Here is a 17176-nt window from a genome sequence, read left to right on the forward strand (position 1 = left end):
GCAGTTCTTGTAGAGAGATCTACAGCTGCTTTACATCCTGCATTGAAGTGAATACCTAGAGTTGTTTGCTGCCATTTGTATGGTAATAGTGCACTTAAGTGCCACTCAGCATCAGACTCCTGGTACATCTTAAACATGGTCCCACCTCTAAATCTTCTTTTTTTTTTTTTTTTCCAAGAAATTTCACAGAGAAAACAGTCCTACATAGGAATAAGATGAGCTATAGTATTTTATTTTAAATGCTGCTGGAAGTTAAATCTCTCTTCACGATTTTCAACCCATTCACTGCCACACCAAGTTTAGAGGGATGCTGTAGCTACACAAAGCCCTTTCTATTATTCGCTCTTAAAAAAAGTAACTTGTAAATGCACTGTGTAACACATTAAAACTAACCTGAGTATTCACTACTCCCACCCACCCTTTATTTCAGCCAGTTAAGGAACTCCTAGTTGTAAGAGTGGAGCAAGAGTTCAAAATATCAGGGCAGGATCATTCCCTGAGGTAAGTCCTCTGTTATTCACAGCATGAAGGACCTGTGGCGTTAGCTTGAACAGCTGAGGTTTCTTTGGCATTACAAGAGAGACTACCTCCCTGGCTCCCAAGGACAAACTCTTTGTTGATCAGCGACTGGCAGCCTGGCCCCTCTCAGTGAAGCCAGTTTTCTGTGTGCTAAAAAGATTGCCGTGGTGTTATGTGCTGGGCAGTTGCTTTTGCTCCTATTTAGAATTTTCCCTCTTTTGTTTGGCCAAAAATACTAATTTAATGTGACCCAAACTTGCAAATAGTTTTAGCCCCCTTGATGCTGCATTATTTTGCCCAGTTTAAGTGTTTTTTGGTTTTTTTTTTATCTTTTTTATTTTTTTTATAGTGGACACTGATTAGAGGGTTTGCTATTCAGTTTGACTTATTTATTCTTGTTACAAATTTGTGGGCAGGATCTGTGGATGCTTAATATTAAAAAAAAAAAAATTCTTCTGCTATAGAAGGCAAAGAGTAGTGCCAAGTTTCATTACTGGAGAGAGTTGTGAAGCTGTCGGGTTTTTTTTTGTTTGGTTTTTTTTTTTTTTTTTTTCGTCTTCTACAAAAGCTACTTGATTCCTCCTAAATACTGACAGAATAAAGAATCCCTATCCAGAGTAGAGGATCTCTGGCTGGTTTGAAGGCTGAGGCTGTGGCCCATTTGCCATAAGTGAGAACATTCAGGATTTACTGCTGCCATGTAACAGTGTCACAGACTACAGTTACTTCCATGCAAAGCTTCCATACCTACGAATGCAGATACCGTGCTTTGCTGTACACAAACAAAACTGTACTACTCCAAGAGATAATGAGCTTCAGATTAAAATTGTCATGGAACAAAAGTAAAGCAAGGCGGGGGGGGGGGGGTGTCCCACTGGCTAGGGGTTCAATTACTAAGTAGAAGGTTATAAATTAATTTTCTTTATATTTTTTATGGGTATTGATTGTTTTAATTCCCTTGAGCCTCTGAAAATCCCAAATGTAGTCTGCATGTGGGCTGAACTCAAGAAGAAAGCTTCCTGAAATAGGCCTTTGGCAATTAATTAGTTATATGATGAATCACAACAGGGAATAAACAGTCTTGGCTATACAGGATCAAGGTTTTTGTGCATACTCATGATCTTTTTTTTTCTTCCCCCCCCCCCCCCCCCTTTTTTTTTCCTTGACGAATCCACAGTGTGATTTTTGGTTTGGTTGTTGTTTTATTCTAAGAGGTAGAATAAATGCCACATTGCAAACTATTCAAAATAAATAGAAGAAAAATTTGTAGTGCAAAACCTCATTAAACTGCAGTACCCTTTTTGTTAATTTTTTGTATAACTTTGTCAAATAGCAGCACAAGAAAAATACATTTCAAATCCAAGTCTGAATTGATAGCTTTAAGTTCTAATTTAATTGTTGTGTCGATTTTACCCACTGAATAAATTGAGGATAACCTGGAACAATTCCCAGGTGGTGTATAAACAAATGAACTAACTACAACTCTCTAGTGTGCCTGAACAGAAAACTGCTTTCTATTCTGAAAAGGAAAGATGGTAGCTTCATTTTATTTCTAATAATTTTTAACAAACAATTCAAATCTTAGTTTTCAGTCTAGTTTCTGGTTTTGGAAGAGTTCCTAGAAAGGCCAGTGGCTTTTAGCCCTGTTACCTTTTAGAAATTAATGCTGTTTATGTGTTTATTTGTTAGTGCGTGTGATTCTTGTAGTATAAACAGACAAAATAATCTTTTATATACAAGAGTCCCTATATAAGGCAAGTGCCATGAAGGCACTTAACTGAATCAGTAACTAAAATAACATTTGCTGGAGGATACCACACTGGAGCCAGTGTGCGAGTTGTTTATTGGCATGAGTTAGTCCACAGCACTCAACTTATTCTCCTGAGGAAAACACAACACTTGTACTACAAGTACTACACAGGGAGTACTCAAAATGTTAACCATTTAAATACTGAAAAATAAACTAAGGTACCATGTGATCAGTGAGATCGTGGGGAGATCGTAAGAGTACATCTATGTACAGGGATAGTCAGAAGTGAATAGGAAGTTGGTGTAGGCCTGACTGTTCAAATATTACTGCTGCTTTGGTTGCCTCTCCTTCGGCTGGGGCTGCACGGCTAGAAGGCGCGTCCCCTGGGTGGTGGATAGGGGATCCCTCTCTGGAGGGTGCACCGGATAAAATTGAAGAAGGTGCTGCGAACCAACGCAGCCTAAGGGAAGGCCACCCTGACAGAAAAACCACTGGCCCTCCAAGTCATGGGGGTTGGGCAGGAGGCCAACTACCTCCTCCTGGAAAAAAAATAAAAAGTTGCAGAAACGACGAGCATCAACTCGGAGATGGAGAAAATCAGTAACGAAGTGAGGAGGAGGAGATGGAACTGGATCGGTCGTGTCTTGAGGAAAAAACCAACAGAAGACTGTGCTGTGGCCCTTGGGACTCCAGAGCACGCAGCCGCAGACCGATCGAAGTGGAAGAACGATGTTCGCGCCTTGTGTGCCTCCTGGCACTGAGAGAATTCAGATTTGGTTGCCTCAGCATTTCTCAGGTCAGCTTAAAATATTTTAAAGTGTTGAGCACCAACCAGGCTAACTGAAGCTGGTGTAATGAATTACCTTCCAAAATATTTATAGGATGAATCAGAGCTGTAGGTGGAGTAAATAAGTGGGCAGGTAAGAGGAAAAGCAAACCTTTTACTGAAAAGCTGGCTCTTCTTTTGGGATGAGAAGTGCCTGCCTAGAGGAGAGAGAACTGAGGAGTGCAACAGTAACCCCTCTGCCTAGCGAGAGCAAGATGCAGAGTACCGTCACTTGAGAAAAGCACTGTATCTGGACAATATTGTCCTCGTTGTTGTGAAGAATCCTGGTGATGCAGGAGGGCGGTGGAGCATCAGGTGCGTCCTTAGGACAGGCTAGTAAGGGAAGTAGCCTGCAGCCCTTCAGTTGATTCACCATGCATTTTGCCGGGTATCACCAAATGCGTGAGTGTGTGTTCAACACTTCGAAGGAGAGTGAGTGAAGAGAAGAGCAAGCTCTTCCCCAGGTTTCAAGTGCCATGTGGTGTGGCCAAGTCAGCACTCCTCTGGCTGTATTGAACTAGGAAGCTAGTGTTCAGCTGAAGAGCTAATTCAAAGCAAGTATAACTGCCTGAATCTTCTGCTGTATGTTGGAAAATCTGCTTCATAAAATGACTTAATGATAGAGGTCATGTATGTAGCTGAAGCCACAAGATGCCTGAAGAGTATTCAAGGACTTAAGTATTGTTTGTCCTACAATAACATAGTGTGGCTTCCTCAATCATAGGTAAAGGAGAATGGTATTCTGTGAAGATCAAGTGGAGAGAAGAGTTGCTGCTGACCATTCTTGCCATGTAAAACATGGGAAACAAACTGAATGTTTGAATCAGTAATACATATGCCACTGTTTTTGGTGGTGGTTTAACAAGTGGATGCAGAAGAGTTCCCATTAATTAGTTTCAATGGAACTCTGTGGCACACACTTAAAAATAAGCTATTCTAATCTAAAACACTTATCTGAGTATTTGCCTAAAGAACATTGTCCAACAAAGTTTTGTTTCCAATCTAAGATACATCTGCTTACTCATAAGTTTGTTCTTTATTTTTAATGAGGGCCAGCAATTAAAAGTTAATAAGGTTTATTTAGAGAAAAACAGCCATTTCTGTGAACCTCTGCACTATTATGTTTATTGCACTATTTTTAATAATAGTACCTTAGACAATTTTTACAAAGAAATTTCATTTGCTTTGTCAAATTATATCTTCTATGAAATAATAGAATGGAGTTCTTTGTTCGACAAGAATAAAATAACAGTTTTCTCTGGAGGTTACTTGCTCAATTTTTTTTCCTCTCAACTTTTCTCAATGTGCTTTTGAAAGGGATTGGTAGTTTCCTCCCATTCATGTAAATTGCTTTTCCTCTCTACCTCTAAGAGCAGAATTTAATAGGAAGCCAAAGTTATAGATCAGTATATCTTGTTTAGCAAATTCTAAATCACAATAAGGATTTGCTTTTTTTTTTTCTGATTAAGATTTCCTCTTGATACTTGGTCCCATTAATGACTTTAAAATTCTAGCTTGATGCCTAAATTTATATGCCTCACTAATGAGTTTTGAATATGGGCTGTGGCTGTTCAGAACTTTCAAAAATGTATTTTTCTTTTGTATCTGTGTTTCTAGATACAGGCAAAAGCAAAAACCTGCAGAGTGATCCGTAATAGCAAAACATGACTTAAAAATCATGTCCTTATGATTTAAAAATCCCCCTAAAGGGATCGACCACTTGCCCTACATAGCACTGTTGAGAAAGAGAAGTCAGTGCAAAGCAGTTGAATAAGAGGAGCAAGAAACAAATGACAAGGTAGGAAAGAAAAATGAAAGCTTCCACTTAAATTAATATTCTTATCTATTAAAAACAGCTATCAGGTTTTAAATTCTGAAGTGTCAATACTTCACTGCAAATACCAAAACCTGTCTGCATCCTGTAGACAAACTCAAATTCCAAGGCAAGTGTAAGAATTGACTTTTCCTTGAGTTAAAAATATTGCCCTTGTCTGTCTGGAATTCAATTTCAGATAATCTAGGTGCTTCCAAAATAGTTCCAGTCACCTATTGAATGTGCTAGTGGTTGCCAGGATCTAACTTGATTTCTCATTTCTACAGATGTGCTGAAATGATGTAGTAGAAAACTGGCTTCTTGTGATATGGAAAAAATCACAAAAGAGTGTGTGGGGGGGAATCTAATAGGACTTTTAGGAAAAATTAGGTTGCACTTGCAACATGCAGATAAACATAGCTGTCTACCTGTTTGGTTTCATATTGTTCCTTTGCCTTTTCTGTACTTTGAGAAGTAATTCTGTTCTCACAAAGCTTTACAAAAATGCAGTAGATTCAGACCTTTGACACCACAGGCAACCACATCTAAGCTTTTCAGGAAAGGATCAACCTCCGTTTTACAACTAATTTGTGAAGTCAGAGAATAGCTCTTTTACCATTTGTGCGTGAAAAAGAAATTGAAAAAGAAATTGAAAAAGAAATTGAAAGAAATTGAAAGAAATTGAATAGTGAGCAAAACCAGTATTAGCTCAAATTCAGCGCTCTCTTGATGTCATTGTTACAGCAGGGACAAAATTGTGGCATTGTTATTGGAAGTGTGAGTTCTTTAAAGAGTTTGGGTGTGTGCATGTCTGTGTTTATTGCTAAGAATGCTCAGCTTACCAATTTCAGTTTACCAAATGTTTTGATTTCTGTCAGTGGGGGTTTTTTCAGTATTTCATTAGTAGTTAATTGTAATCCAAGACTCTTCCCCATTTAATCCACCACCTTTCTGTTCAGGTCGCCAACACATTTCTGACTCAACTTTAGTGCTGTGATGGGTGCACATCTGTTGTAGGACCTGAATTGAGACCATGAATTTTAAACCACCCTGTTAATTATGTAATCTTGGCTGCATTTGAAAACCATTGGGAAGATAAATTTCTAATTCCAAACTATGGAGTCTCCTGATGTTTTGTTGTTTGAGAAATGTGGTTTTAAAAATATTGTGGTTGACAGCTTGTAGTAAAGGAAGATGGTCTCAAGGTTCAGAGACCATGCAGAGGCTGGGGATGTGAGCTCAGTTCCCAGATTCCTTTGGAGACTTTGGCAAACCTCAATGTCTGTGTTTAGTTCTCCGGCCACAGTGAAGACGATCATGATTCCTCCCCCAAATCTTACCCCATGATTTCAGTCTCTGGAGTATAAACTGTCAAGAGGTCTTTGCTGCTATTTGTTCATCTGTAACACATAGCCTTTGTGTTACTTGGGGCCTCAGGAAATACTAAAATATAAATTATTTTAAAATTATCTGCATGTAAACTGCACATACTGTTTATTAAATAACTGTTAGGATAATGGAGATGAGCTTAACCAGCAGCTTGCATAAATGCTGGGTTCTGTCCAAAACTTAAAATAATTATAGTCTTTCCAGCATGGCTGTAATTTTAACATTTGAAAATACATATACACAGGATTTGGCTTGGAGTTTGTCTTTTAATTTTTATTCTTAACCACACTGTTGTAGCCCCAAAAGACCCTATATAGGAAATAATATGTTGCACGCAGAGAATTACTTTTTCTTTCCTCCTGTCTGACATCAAGATCAATAAAAGCAGCATGACAGAAGTAATTTTCAAGTCTATTAGTGGAGCTGTCTTTCCTAGAAATCGAATACTCTCTGTTGTCTTGAGCATCCATAGCTTGATCATTAAAGGAAAAATAAAGACTTTTTTCATTTATGGGGTCATTTCCCGAAGAGGCATTTAGCCAATTTGCAGCTTTTGCAATTTGAAGAGTTCAGCCTGGCTATGTGGGCGTTTCTGTTTGTAGGATGTGGCAAGCTGCATTAAATACTTAGCTAAGGAATGGATAAGTGTGACTGGGAATGAAAGGAGCTCCAAGGTAAAGGATTTGGTTATGAATCTTAATGTTGGGTATTCCATGGCTACATACCTGAGATATCTGAATCTTGGGCTTTGACCCAACCTGTGCTTGGAAGCGTAAGCCAGGTGCAGACTTTTGGTGCACACCATGTTTTGCTTTCCAGTATTATCCCCCAGCGCGGAGGTATTTGATTAGAGTTTTTGTTTTGGCTTTAGGTCAGCTGAGCCTAACTCCTCCTCAAGACAAAAAAGGTTGAAAAGTTTGATTTATAGATTATTTTGGTATACATAAAATTGCTTAGGGAGTGATGTGGAATCCACTCAAATTAATGGTCTGATTCCCACAGACTGCAGCAGTCTCGATAGGGAAAAAAAAAGTTAGGTTTGAACTCATTTTGGGAGTAAAAAAAGGTAAAGCACGAATGTAATCGCTGTTCAGGATATGACGCTGAAGTCTCCTTTGAGGACAGGGTATAGCTGTTTACATGATTTAATCTAATAACATTTTCAGTGGAGAAAAAAGTACAAAGCTGACAATGTTAAAAAAATATACTTCTTGTAGTCTATAGTTCCTCTGTCATCACTAATTTAGTGTGGTGGTGTGTTTTTGTTTGTTTTGTTTTTTTGTTTTTTTAATGTTCTGTCTTATTACCGATGCATAAAACGCTGCCTTACCGAGCCCCAGGAAATCTGGAGCACTGTTTGATGTTGCGCTAAGGTAACCCCGGGCTGTCACCGTGCTTGCCCATGGGTCTCCACTCCTGCCAGGAAAGGGACGCGCCTTCCTGCGGGCCCGGGCTCCATCTCTACCGGACGCTCCCTCAGCCCCCCTCGGGGCCTCGCCAGGCCCCTCCGAGCCTCAGGCCCAGCTGCGGGCCCGTGGGGTTTTGGCTTTCCTCGCCCCCCTGTCCCCCGACCGGCCCGCGCCGCGGGGGCGGGGGCCGGGGGCGGGGCGGGCCGCTGGGGCGGGGCCGGGGGCGGGGCGGGCCGCTGGGGCGGGGCCCGGGCCGGTCCGCGGCCGCCGCCGTCGCTCGGCGGCAGGTGCGGGCAGAGCCGCCGCCGCGCAGCCCGCGCCGGCCCCGCCTGGATGTGCGCGGAGGCGGCGGCGGCGCCCGGCTGCGCGCAGGGTCCCGCCATGGCCCTGGCTTTCTGCGGCGACGAGGGCAACTCCACCGCCTACAACGTGGACCACGGCGTGCTCAACAACGGCTGCTTCGTGGACGCGCTCAACGTGGTGCCGCACGTCTTCCTGCTCTTCATCACCTTCCCCATTCTCTTCATCGGTGAGTGCCCGCGGGGCTCGGTTGCCCTGTCCGCCTGCGCCCAGCCTTGCCGTGCGCCTTCTGACCCGCCCCCGCCCCGTCTGCTTTGTCGCGCCCTGTCCCCGCCGTCCCCCGTCCCCGCCTCGCTTTGTCTTGCCGTGGGCCTCCCTCCCCCGCTGTGTCGCCTGTGTCGCGTCCCCCCCCGCTTTGCCTCGCCTTCTTGCCTTGCTGCGTACCGTCCCCCGCTTGCCTGGCCTCGCCCTGCCCTCTGTGCCCTGCTCCCCGCCGCTCGTCAGTGCGGGGAGGCTGCAGAGGGTGTTGGGACGCGGTGCGAGCTCCGGGATGCTCCGGCGCCCGCCCCTCCCGGGGCTGCCCGCCCGCCCCGCCCGCTGCCCGGGCGCCTCTCCGCTCCCGGCTGCCTCTCCGCTCCCGGCTCTCGGTCGGGGGCTTCCCGAGGTGGGGCAGCCTGCGGGGCTCCCTGCAGGTGAACCCCCTTTGCGCAGGGACTGGATGGATGCTGGAGGAGGCTGCAGGATTTGCCTGCGGGTTTTGACTAGCAGCGCGGGAAGCAAAAATAAACGTGCTATTAAAAACCAGAAAACCTGGCAAGTAAGTCTTACGTTATCAAATAATATTCCCTGCAATTACTGAAGAGTTACAGCAGCCGGACTGCCCTCCTCATTACTGGTAATGACTAGGAGGGCTGCTCAGCTGCTGTAACTCTTGCCATATCTGCAGTGGATATTATGTGATAACATAAAACTGGGGTTACCAGTAGGTGGCCCGGTGGTTTAATACATGCGGCCGTTACTACTTTGAGTACCGTTTTGCTCAGCCTGGTCTGTCCTCGAGATAGCCATGGCAGAGCTGTGTGATTTAACTCTCACTTCTGTTGATCATAAAAGGTCCAGTGCTGAAATAACAGCACAACTGTTAAAATGGGGTCGGCTGAAGAAGTGCTTAGGGTAATCTGTGTTTATCTGGCTTTTTTCAGTATTGCTACTTTTCTTCTAGATCAAGAGAATAAGTTACTTCACAAAAAAATTGTAAGATAGGGTGTAAATTCTTTAATTAAATGCATTGAAGGGAAGAAAAAATAGCGTATGTATTATAGTGTTTGTGCGCATTTGTCCAAATGTTCATTTGTTGTTCATTTAAATTGTTAATATATTTGAAAAAATGTTTAATGTGTGTAACTACTTGATAGTAAGTTGCTAAAAGTATAGGAATATAAGGCTGTGTCCTGTGTTGTTGACTTTATTCTGTATTAAATGAAGCAATGAGAACACAGTTCTGAAAACGTTCAAATACGTGCATGTTTAACAATGCAGTTGTGGCAACTTTAGTACACTAGTTTGTTACGTATGTGCTTTTCTGTATGCAGGAGCTTTGTATGTCACTCTTGTTGTTAAGAAAGCTCTTTATAATTTTCTTTTCCTGTTTAGGATGGGGAAGTCAGAGTTCCAAAGTACATATACATCATAGCACATGGCTCCATTTTCCTGGCCACAATTTACGCTGGATACTGACTTTTATCCTCTTGTTTGTGCTAGTGTGTGAAATTGCAGAGGGCATAGTGTCTGATGGGTAAGTGTACGTCTACCTTCTCCTGATAGCACTGAGCATTTTAAAGGTTTCAGGGTAGGTATTTTCTCCCTGTCTAAATTCTCATCTAGATCGTATTCCTTGCGGTTATAAACATGTAATCTGTATTCTTGGTGATTAACCTACTGACCTTGTATCAGAAATTCCACAGACCTTGCCAAGTTATGTACACATGCACAACTGACCTTAATCATTTTTAGTTCAGCTTAATGACACTATCTTTCCAAAGAGTAATCATAGATAAATCCTAACAATTCAAGCAGATGGTGACATTTTCGTGCTATGTTTTATGTCCAAGGACCCCGTCCCACAGTCCTTACTCAGGCAGAACTCCCATGTGCACAGTAGGTCATGCCGTTCCCCCGCAAACTGAGTTCTGCTCATCTTAAAAGGAGTGGATCTGCTGGGCCTTATCTCACACACCATAGAGTTTCTTCTGATGTTTGTGCAGTACATCTGATCTGTTATGTTGAGTAGAGCAGCTCATATATGAGCATGATCCATCATCTGTTATTCAACTTTAAACAGTAATCTGTGGGCAAAAATTATTCCAAGTGAAACAAGTGATACAAGAGTGATGAAAAAAGCTAATGTTGTATAACAATGACTATGATCATCTTCCTCTGCAGAAAGGCCTGATTTTAATAACTATTATGAATTTGCAACCCAAAGATTATAAAGTTGAAGCTCCTCGTTAAATAGAACAAAACCTCTCTGTTTAGCTATCTATATAACAACTAGCCACCAAGCAGCGTGAAAGGCACTGTAGTATTCTGCTGTAGAAGCTGATATCATCGTTATTATTATCACTTCTTTTAAACATATATAAATAGGATGTTTCTCAGTGCCAGTTTTTTTTAAAAAGGAATTTTTCTCATGCTTATTCAGATTTATCAGGGCGTGGGATGCTCAGAGCCAAATATGCTTTGAGTTTTCTGTTTTATTTTGCTCTTTAGTAATCCCTCTCATTATATTTATTTGCTAGTTAACTTGACTCAGAATGCTGCTGTTAAGTAATAAGTGTCACCTGATGAGAATCAAAGCTCCTAGCTCTACTGGGGGAGTGCCAACCCACAGTCGTGCCTCCTGAGCACTCAGCAGGCTAGCGAGTGCTCCAGTGAATAAAAGCAGCTTTTGAGACTCATCAGCTTTCTAAGACCAAAATGGATCATGTTGGTAAGTCCTTTCGACAGCAGTTGGGTGCCAAAGCCTTTGGCACCTCAGCAATAGATGCAGCCTATTGGAGATATGGTTGTATAGGGGAATTCCAGCAACTTCTGCTTGTGAAATAAATAAATCTAAAAAACCCCTCTCACTCCTGCAGTGTTACCTACTGAAGCTTAGGCTGTCTGAAGAAATCTGTTCCTGTTGCTTGTTTTTCCTTGCTGAGACTTCAGCCCTGATGTACAAAAACCCCTGACATTACTAGGAATTCAGAGACTGGAGTATCTTTTCTCACTTTGCTGTATACGCATACAACTCATTGTCAACGAGAGGAGTTAAGGGTTTATGCCGCAGGTTGTCAGCGTGGCTCCAGCCAGCTCTGCTGAGTTCACCACAATGTCCATGTGAGGGAGGGCTTTCCTTTCCTAGTACAGATGCGGGAAGTGGTCCTCCTGAGCTCCTACGGATCTGTTAGACAGTTGGGATGTTCTGCTCTCAGACATGTGACGTCCTGTGATGATCTCCAGTTCCCTGACAGAACAGCCCCTCTTGTCTCTCCAAACTACACAAAGGTAGCTTTTGCTGCAGCAAGAACAAATCCAGAGATGCTAACTTATTTTCTGTGAGGTTTGGAGGACAAGGTGTGAATTTCCCTGAGTGTTTGTGTCCTGAAGACTTCCTCTTGATGCGTCTTCTCCTGGAGTTGGTTGGGAGACAGGACATTGTGCCTCTTGACAGCACAGGACGCTCCATTACTTTTGTGAAAGAAAGAAGAGGGTAGGAGGAAAGGGGGGAAAACATGCTTCTACCCACCTCTGCACAAACCAACAACACTGCCCAACAATTCCCATATTCCCAAAGGGCTGTAGTTGGCCGGACCCCTTCCACTGCTACCTGAAGCAAAGCATCAGGAGAGTTTTGCTTTATAGGACAAAACTTAAGGGTATATGATTCTGTTGTAGGTTTTGTTTGTTGGCTTGCAGTCACTGAAAATGGAACTCACTGTAAGTAATTCCCATGCTGTGGTGCTGTTCCTTCTTCCAAACTGGAAAGAGAAAATGAAACATTTCCACAAAATGTTTCTGTAGAAAATCTTAAACTGTGCTGTCAGTTGGTCTTATCTACATATTTTGATGGACAGCTCCCAAACTAGTTTAGCTTAAAAAAACTTTTCTCATTTTTGGAGCTGAGCTGCTTATCCTAATTTAAACAACATTCCAGTTGATTTCAGTAGGAAATAAGAACACACGCATTTCATTTTCAGCATAGGGGAGGAATTTGAAATCCAACAATGTGATTTAGGAGCATAAATCTAATTGAAAATCAGAGCGCTTTACATCCGTAACTCATTTTAGAAAATCCTATGTCAGGGATAGGTACAGGATACAATTCATAAATTAAAAGGGGAGCATTTAAATAGCTAAGAGAGTTTGATTTTAATAGATGTTCACTTTTTTCTTTTTAAGGGTTTCAGAATCGCGCCATTTACACCTGTACATGCCAGCTGGAATGGCATTCTTGGCAGCCATCACATCGGTTGTCTATTACCATAATATCGAAACATCCAATTTCCCGAAGTTGTTAATCGGTATGTCTCACAACTTACAAGACTTGGAAATGTGATTATGGTGCTGTGTGTCTGTTCATTCTGTGACAGGTCATTGAAGTCTTGGTGCTGGCTTGTATGGATGAAGCTACACCTGTGTTCTGGTCGGCTGGTTGCCATTGCCAGACTCAGTTCTGAGTTTTCCTGAAACAGCTTGTTGTTTTCAATGCTTTTAACTTCTAATAGTATTCTGTATGGTGTTCTCAGGGATCCAATGGGCCAAAGGCTTCTCTAGGAAAAACTGGATTTGTGGGAAAAGTAGCACATCAAACTCTTAACTCTAAAAGTTATACAAATCCCCCTGCTTGTCAGCATGTTGCATTGAAGCATGATATAAGATTGAAGCAATCTTCCTGTGTGTGGTCTGTTGAAATATGCAGGGAGTCAAGGGAAATGAATGACATCACTGACTTTCGGTATGACCCTGGATATATTACTTTGCCTGCTTGTTCTTGCTTCCTGTTCCTAAAACTCCCTTTGTAAATTGCTTTAAGGCCTTTTGAATGGAAAATGCTATGTATAAGAAATACCCAGTATACTATATATTTTCTGCAAGATTGTGGATAAACTGTAGCTAGCTGTAGAAAATCCATTACTGCTGACAATCATGCAGTTGGTGACGTGTCTTCTACTGTTTAAGTAGATTACAGACTCCGCCTGTCTACATGTTTAGTCATCCTGCTAGCTGTTATTTCTTTGGTGGTCCTGGCCCATCAAATTTTGTTTGAGCTGGTTTTCTGTATTAATGTAACCTGCTAAGGTTTGTCTTGTATCATTGCAGCTCTGTGTATCAAAGTTCTGTTCTAGTTTTTGTCAGGTCGTAAAAGGTCAGAAACAACTGGATTTGAGAAAGCTTTTAAATATTAAAGATTATTTTGAACTGCATGTTGTGGTAAGCAAGCATCTTCTTCTGCAGAAGGAGCCTGTAACTCCTGTTAAAAAAAAGAAAAAGTTATTCCTCTTCAAAAACTTCAGGTTTTTATCCAGGCTTGGCAACCTTTATGTCTTCTCATTTGGGACTGCTTTTCTTCTTGTACCCTTCTTTTAAGTAGGATCTTTTTTGTCTTTTGTAATCAGGTAGGGTCATTTTAGTTACTTTTTAAATAAGTCAACACAGTCTATTTAATGCCTTCTCACAGGACTAGATGTTATGTCTCAGGAAAACATTGCTAGCCTGTTACTATCATCTATGGAAAGCAAACAGTGATTTTCTTGGGGATTTTTTTGTTATTTCAGATGTATAATGCAGCGTTTAGTGTTGCTACTGCATTTCTGCTGTTAAATCATTGAGATGGGTAGCACAAATTTACAGCTGGTAGTTGATTACCCATTTTTGCATAATCCCTTCTCTGCAGAGATTTCTCTTTTATGATAATTTTGTTCAGTATTTAGAGCACTGATGCTGGATAAGCTCTGGACAATATTTGAATAATAAACAGTTATACCAATGAATACCAACCCTTAAGTAAGTGTTATTGATACTAAGGATAATAATTGTGAATTTTCATTTTGCAAGAATTTGCAAGGAACAGACTCCTTCAGAAAATCTAATCTTAATAGCTAACTCTTAGGCAAAAAAGGAAATCAAACTACCACAGTCTTTCCCACTTAGTTGGTCTGTTTTTAATTTTAATCCAAAGTCTTCACAAGCTGAGGGTCTTTGATTTTTATTTTATTTTTGGTTTTGTTTTTTGTTTCATTGTCCTGTGCTTGTGCGAGAATGTAAGACAGACATTTCTGGAAGCCTCCATCCTTTATTCTTGACTGCACAAATTTATTGTTATCTAACTGATCGTCATCTTTCAATGTTAATTGCAACTACTCTGTATTGACAACTGGGACTAGGTGATGATAACTTTATGCAAATTAGCCCAGTATGAGATAGTTAAATTATACCTATGCTCAGCTATCAACCCACTAGAATGCAGTGTGGCCATGAAGCAGCTTTCATTTAGAGCCTAATACAAATGAGGTAAATGGGAACCATGAGGAAAAGCTTAAGTTGCTGATAAACTTTTTGCTGAGTGTATGAGAAAGGAAACTGAAAGAGGGTTCTTCGTTAGTAAAATGTTGTAGAGGAGATCTAATATTACACACACAGAGTAAAGTAAATGTCCTGATATGGTATCTGCTGCTGCTTCTGAGCATCAGTGAAGTTCCACCTAACTGCAGGGCATCATCTGTCTCAGCTGCAGGATCAATGCCTCAAAGAGTTGGTAGCCGTACGAAGCAAAGGTTAACAGAGCCTTACCCAAAAGTTACTAAATCCAGTGGGGAAACTCATTGATGCAGTGCGGAAGACCCCTAAAGGTCTGTTCATTAATTCTGAACAGGATAAATTTTTCCAATCCTGTGAAACTTTGAGATGTTTTCTTTTTTTTTTTTAAATCTTTTTCACTCTGTACCTTAAAGAAACCAAGTCTGTTTGTAGTTCTTCAAGAGGCGGATACTATAACAGACCTGGGGATTAGCACATTCCCTTGGGATAAGAAAGACAAGGACGCAAAGTTCCTGTACTGATCCTGTGTTTCAGCTTTATGCCCAGGCTGTTGGATATTCTGAAGTAGTCATTCTTATTATCCGTTATCAAAAAAAGTTGACAAGGTTTGGAATATTTATTCTCTGAAGCTAACAGTTGAGTCCAGCATCCCAGTTGAGTGTCCAAACTATTGGAACACTTTGATCTGGTCTGAATCTGTTTTTCTCTGTATGGTTTTGACCTGTAATTATATTTCAACAAGCATAGCTTTTCCAGTGTAGCACTGATTACCAGGGGACTCTTGTAATAATGCTAATTTTGGTGCTCTTTGCACAGTGTTGCAGAATGGATGCATAAGAGTTGTACAGTTTAGCAGGACACATTTTAGAATAGTTTACATACTGAATTGGAAAATCTGCTAGCTTTCTCGACGTTCAAAATATGCAATTGAATGGTAGCATCTGATTACACTTTTTTAAGTTAGTATTTTTTTGTTTTATAGATAAATAAACCTCAGAAATTAAACAGTAGGAGAAAATTATGAAATAACAATAGGACTTTGAGTTTTTAATCTGAAAGGGATAGTAGTATGGGAACATGTATGAATTTTTTGATTTAAGAAAGTTGTCATTTTTTTAACCAGTCGTAATTATAGGACTGCCTTACCATTCTTGACAGTAATCTAGTTTTCTAATTTAAATTTCTTGTACCTTGACACGGTAGTTAATTCCCTTGGAATTAGTTTATTATTTAAAATGGAACTTCCTGTTATTAAATAAATATAATGCTTAGTCCACACAATTTCTTTCCAAACAGACACAGGTTAATTGATAAATCCCATCCAGTTAAGTGCACGATTTCTCAGATCTTGGGCTTAATCCAGTAAAGGTGTAGAACAGTTTGAGTTCCGCGTTGCTTAATTTACAGCCGTCTGGCCCCAGGCAAGAATCTACACCCTGGTGGTGTGGGTTGAGGTAGCTTACACAGCCCAAGAAAAAGCAAGGTCCTTTAGGCTGCAGGCACCTAGAATAGATCTAAAGCAATCAAGTAAATGAAAGCATGCCTCTCTGGTCTGATCACTAGCCAGTTCAGGCCAGTGGAAGTTCTTGGTGATAATTTTTAGAAACTCTCAGCCAATATGCACTCAGCAGCCAGATGATAAAAACACAGCTTAAAAGTAAGAGCCATAACTATATTTTCCAAGGAGCCTTATATTGAGGGGCCTGTGAACATATGCCAGATGAGATTATATACACTTGCATTGAAAAGTGAGAAGCTAAATAAATTCAAATGCTTCTAGGAGGTGTGACAGTGGGAGGTCAGTTATTGCGTGAGAATGTTGCATTTGGCACTTTCTAATACTTCTTAGATAAAAGATAAATGAATGTTCTAATAAAATAATAATAAAAACCCAGTCATATAGACCCTTATTTAAATCCTAAATAGGAGAATGGCTTTGCTAGTTCTTATTTCTTCTTCCAAGAGCTCTGCATAGATACAACTTGGGTTGGTTGTTTTTTCAGGTGTCCTCTGCTGGTGCAGATTTTCAGTGTGCTATGTTTGTGTAAGTCAGTCATCTTTACTCTGAGAAGGACGCCTTCTCAGCCGGTTGTAGAAAAATGAGACAAAAGACAAGGATTAACAGATAAAGGTGGTTAGGAGTAGAACAATGTGGAATGTATTCTTGGATTAAGTGAGATTTTAGAGTCAGGCATATTGCAAATAGGAAGGAATAGTGCCTCAAAGGTAGGAAACAGTGTGAAGCAGGATGAGGAGATTAGATTTGATGCAGTATAAGTTGGGAAGATGGTAGGAAACCTCACATTAGAAGGCAATAGTTTATAAGAGGGATTCTGTAAGTATGTCTCTTAAATCCTCTCTGCAACTGCATCAGCCACTAAAATACAGTGCTGAAATACCTGACCTCTTAGTGCTTTCTTCTTACAAACTATTACTTTTAGAGGAAGATAAACTCTCTTGGCAAATGTCCTAGTGCCCAGTACTCCTGTACTCTTCCATTTACTGTCCTCATTTAAATGACAGTCTTGAAGTTTATTTCCATAGAAGCAGGATTGGCAGCCCCAAATCCCGTATGGATTCTCTGTGTA

At 40.9% G+C, this 17176-nt stretch overlaps 1 protein-coding gene across 2 annotated transcripts in view; it reads left to right on the forward strand.

Moving 5' to 3' along the window:
• The first annotated feature begins 8048 nt into the window (after nt 1-8048).
• Nucleotides 8049-17176, forward strand: part of ABCC8 (ATP binding cassette subfamily C member 8) — an 82851-nt gene continuing 73723 nt past the window's right edge. Inside the window, exons 1-3 of one of the 2 annotated variants that reach the window (XM_082316958.1) lie at nt 8049-8235; nt 9660-9801; nt 12450-12571. In XM_082316958.1, coding sequence (XP_082173084.1) covers nt 8088-8235; nt 9660-9801; nt 12450-12571 — 412 coding nt within the window. In that variant the 5' untranslated portion in view covers nt 8049-8087. Of the gene's footprint in view, nt 8236-9156; nt 9180-9659; nt 9802-12449; nt 12572-17176 lie in introns of those variants that run through there. The other variant, XM_082316959.1, reaches the window with a different exon arrangement.

This window comes from Platalea leucorodia, assembly GCF_965183815.1.
Source record: "Platalea leucorodia genome assembly, chromosome: 7".
NCBI classification, from domain to species: Eukaryota; Metazoa; Chordata; class Aves; order Pelecaniformes; family Threskiornithidae; genus Platalea; species Platalea leucorodia.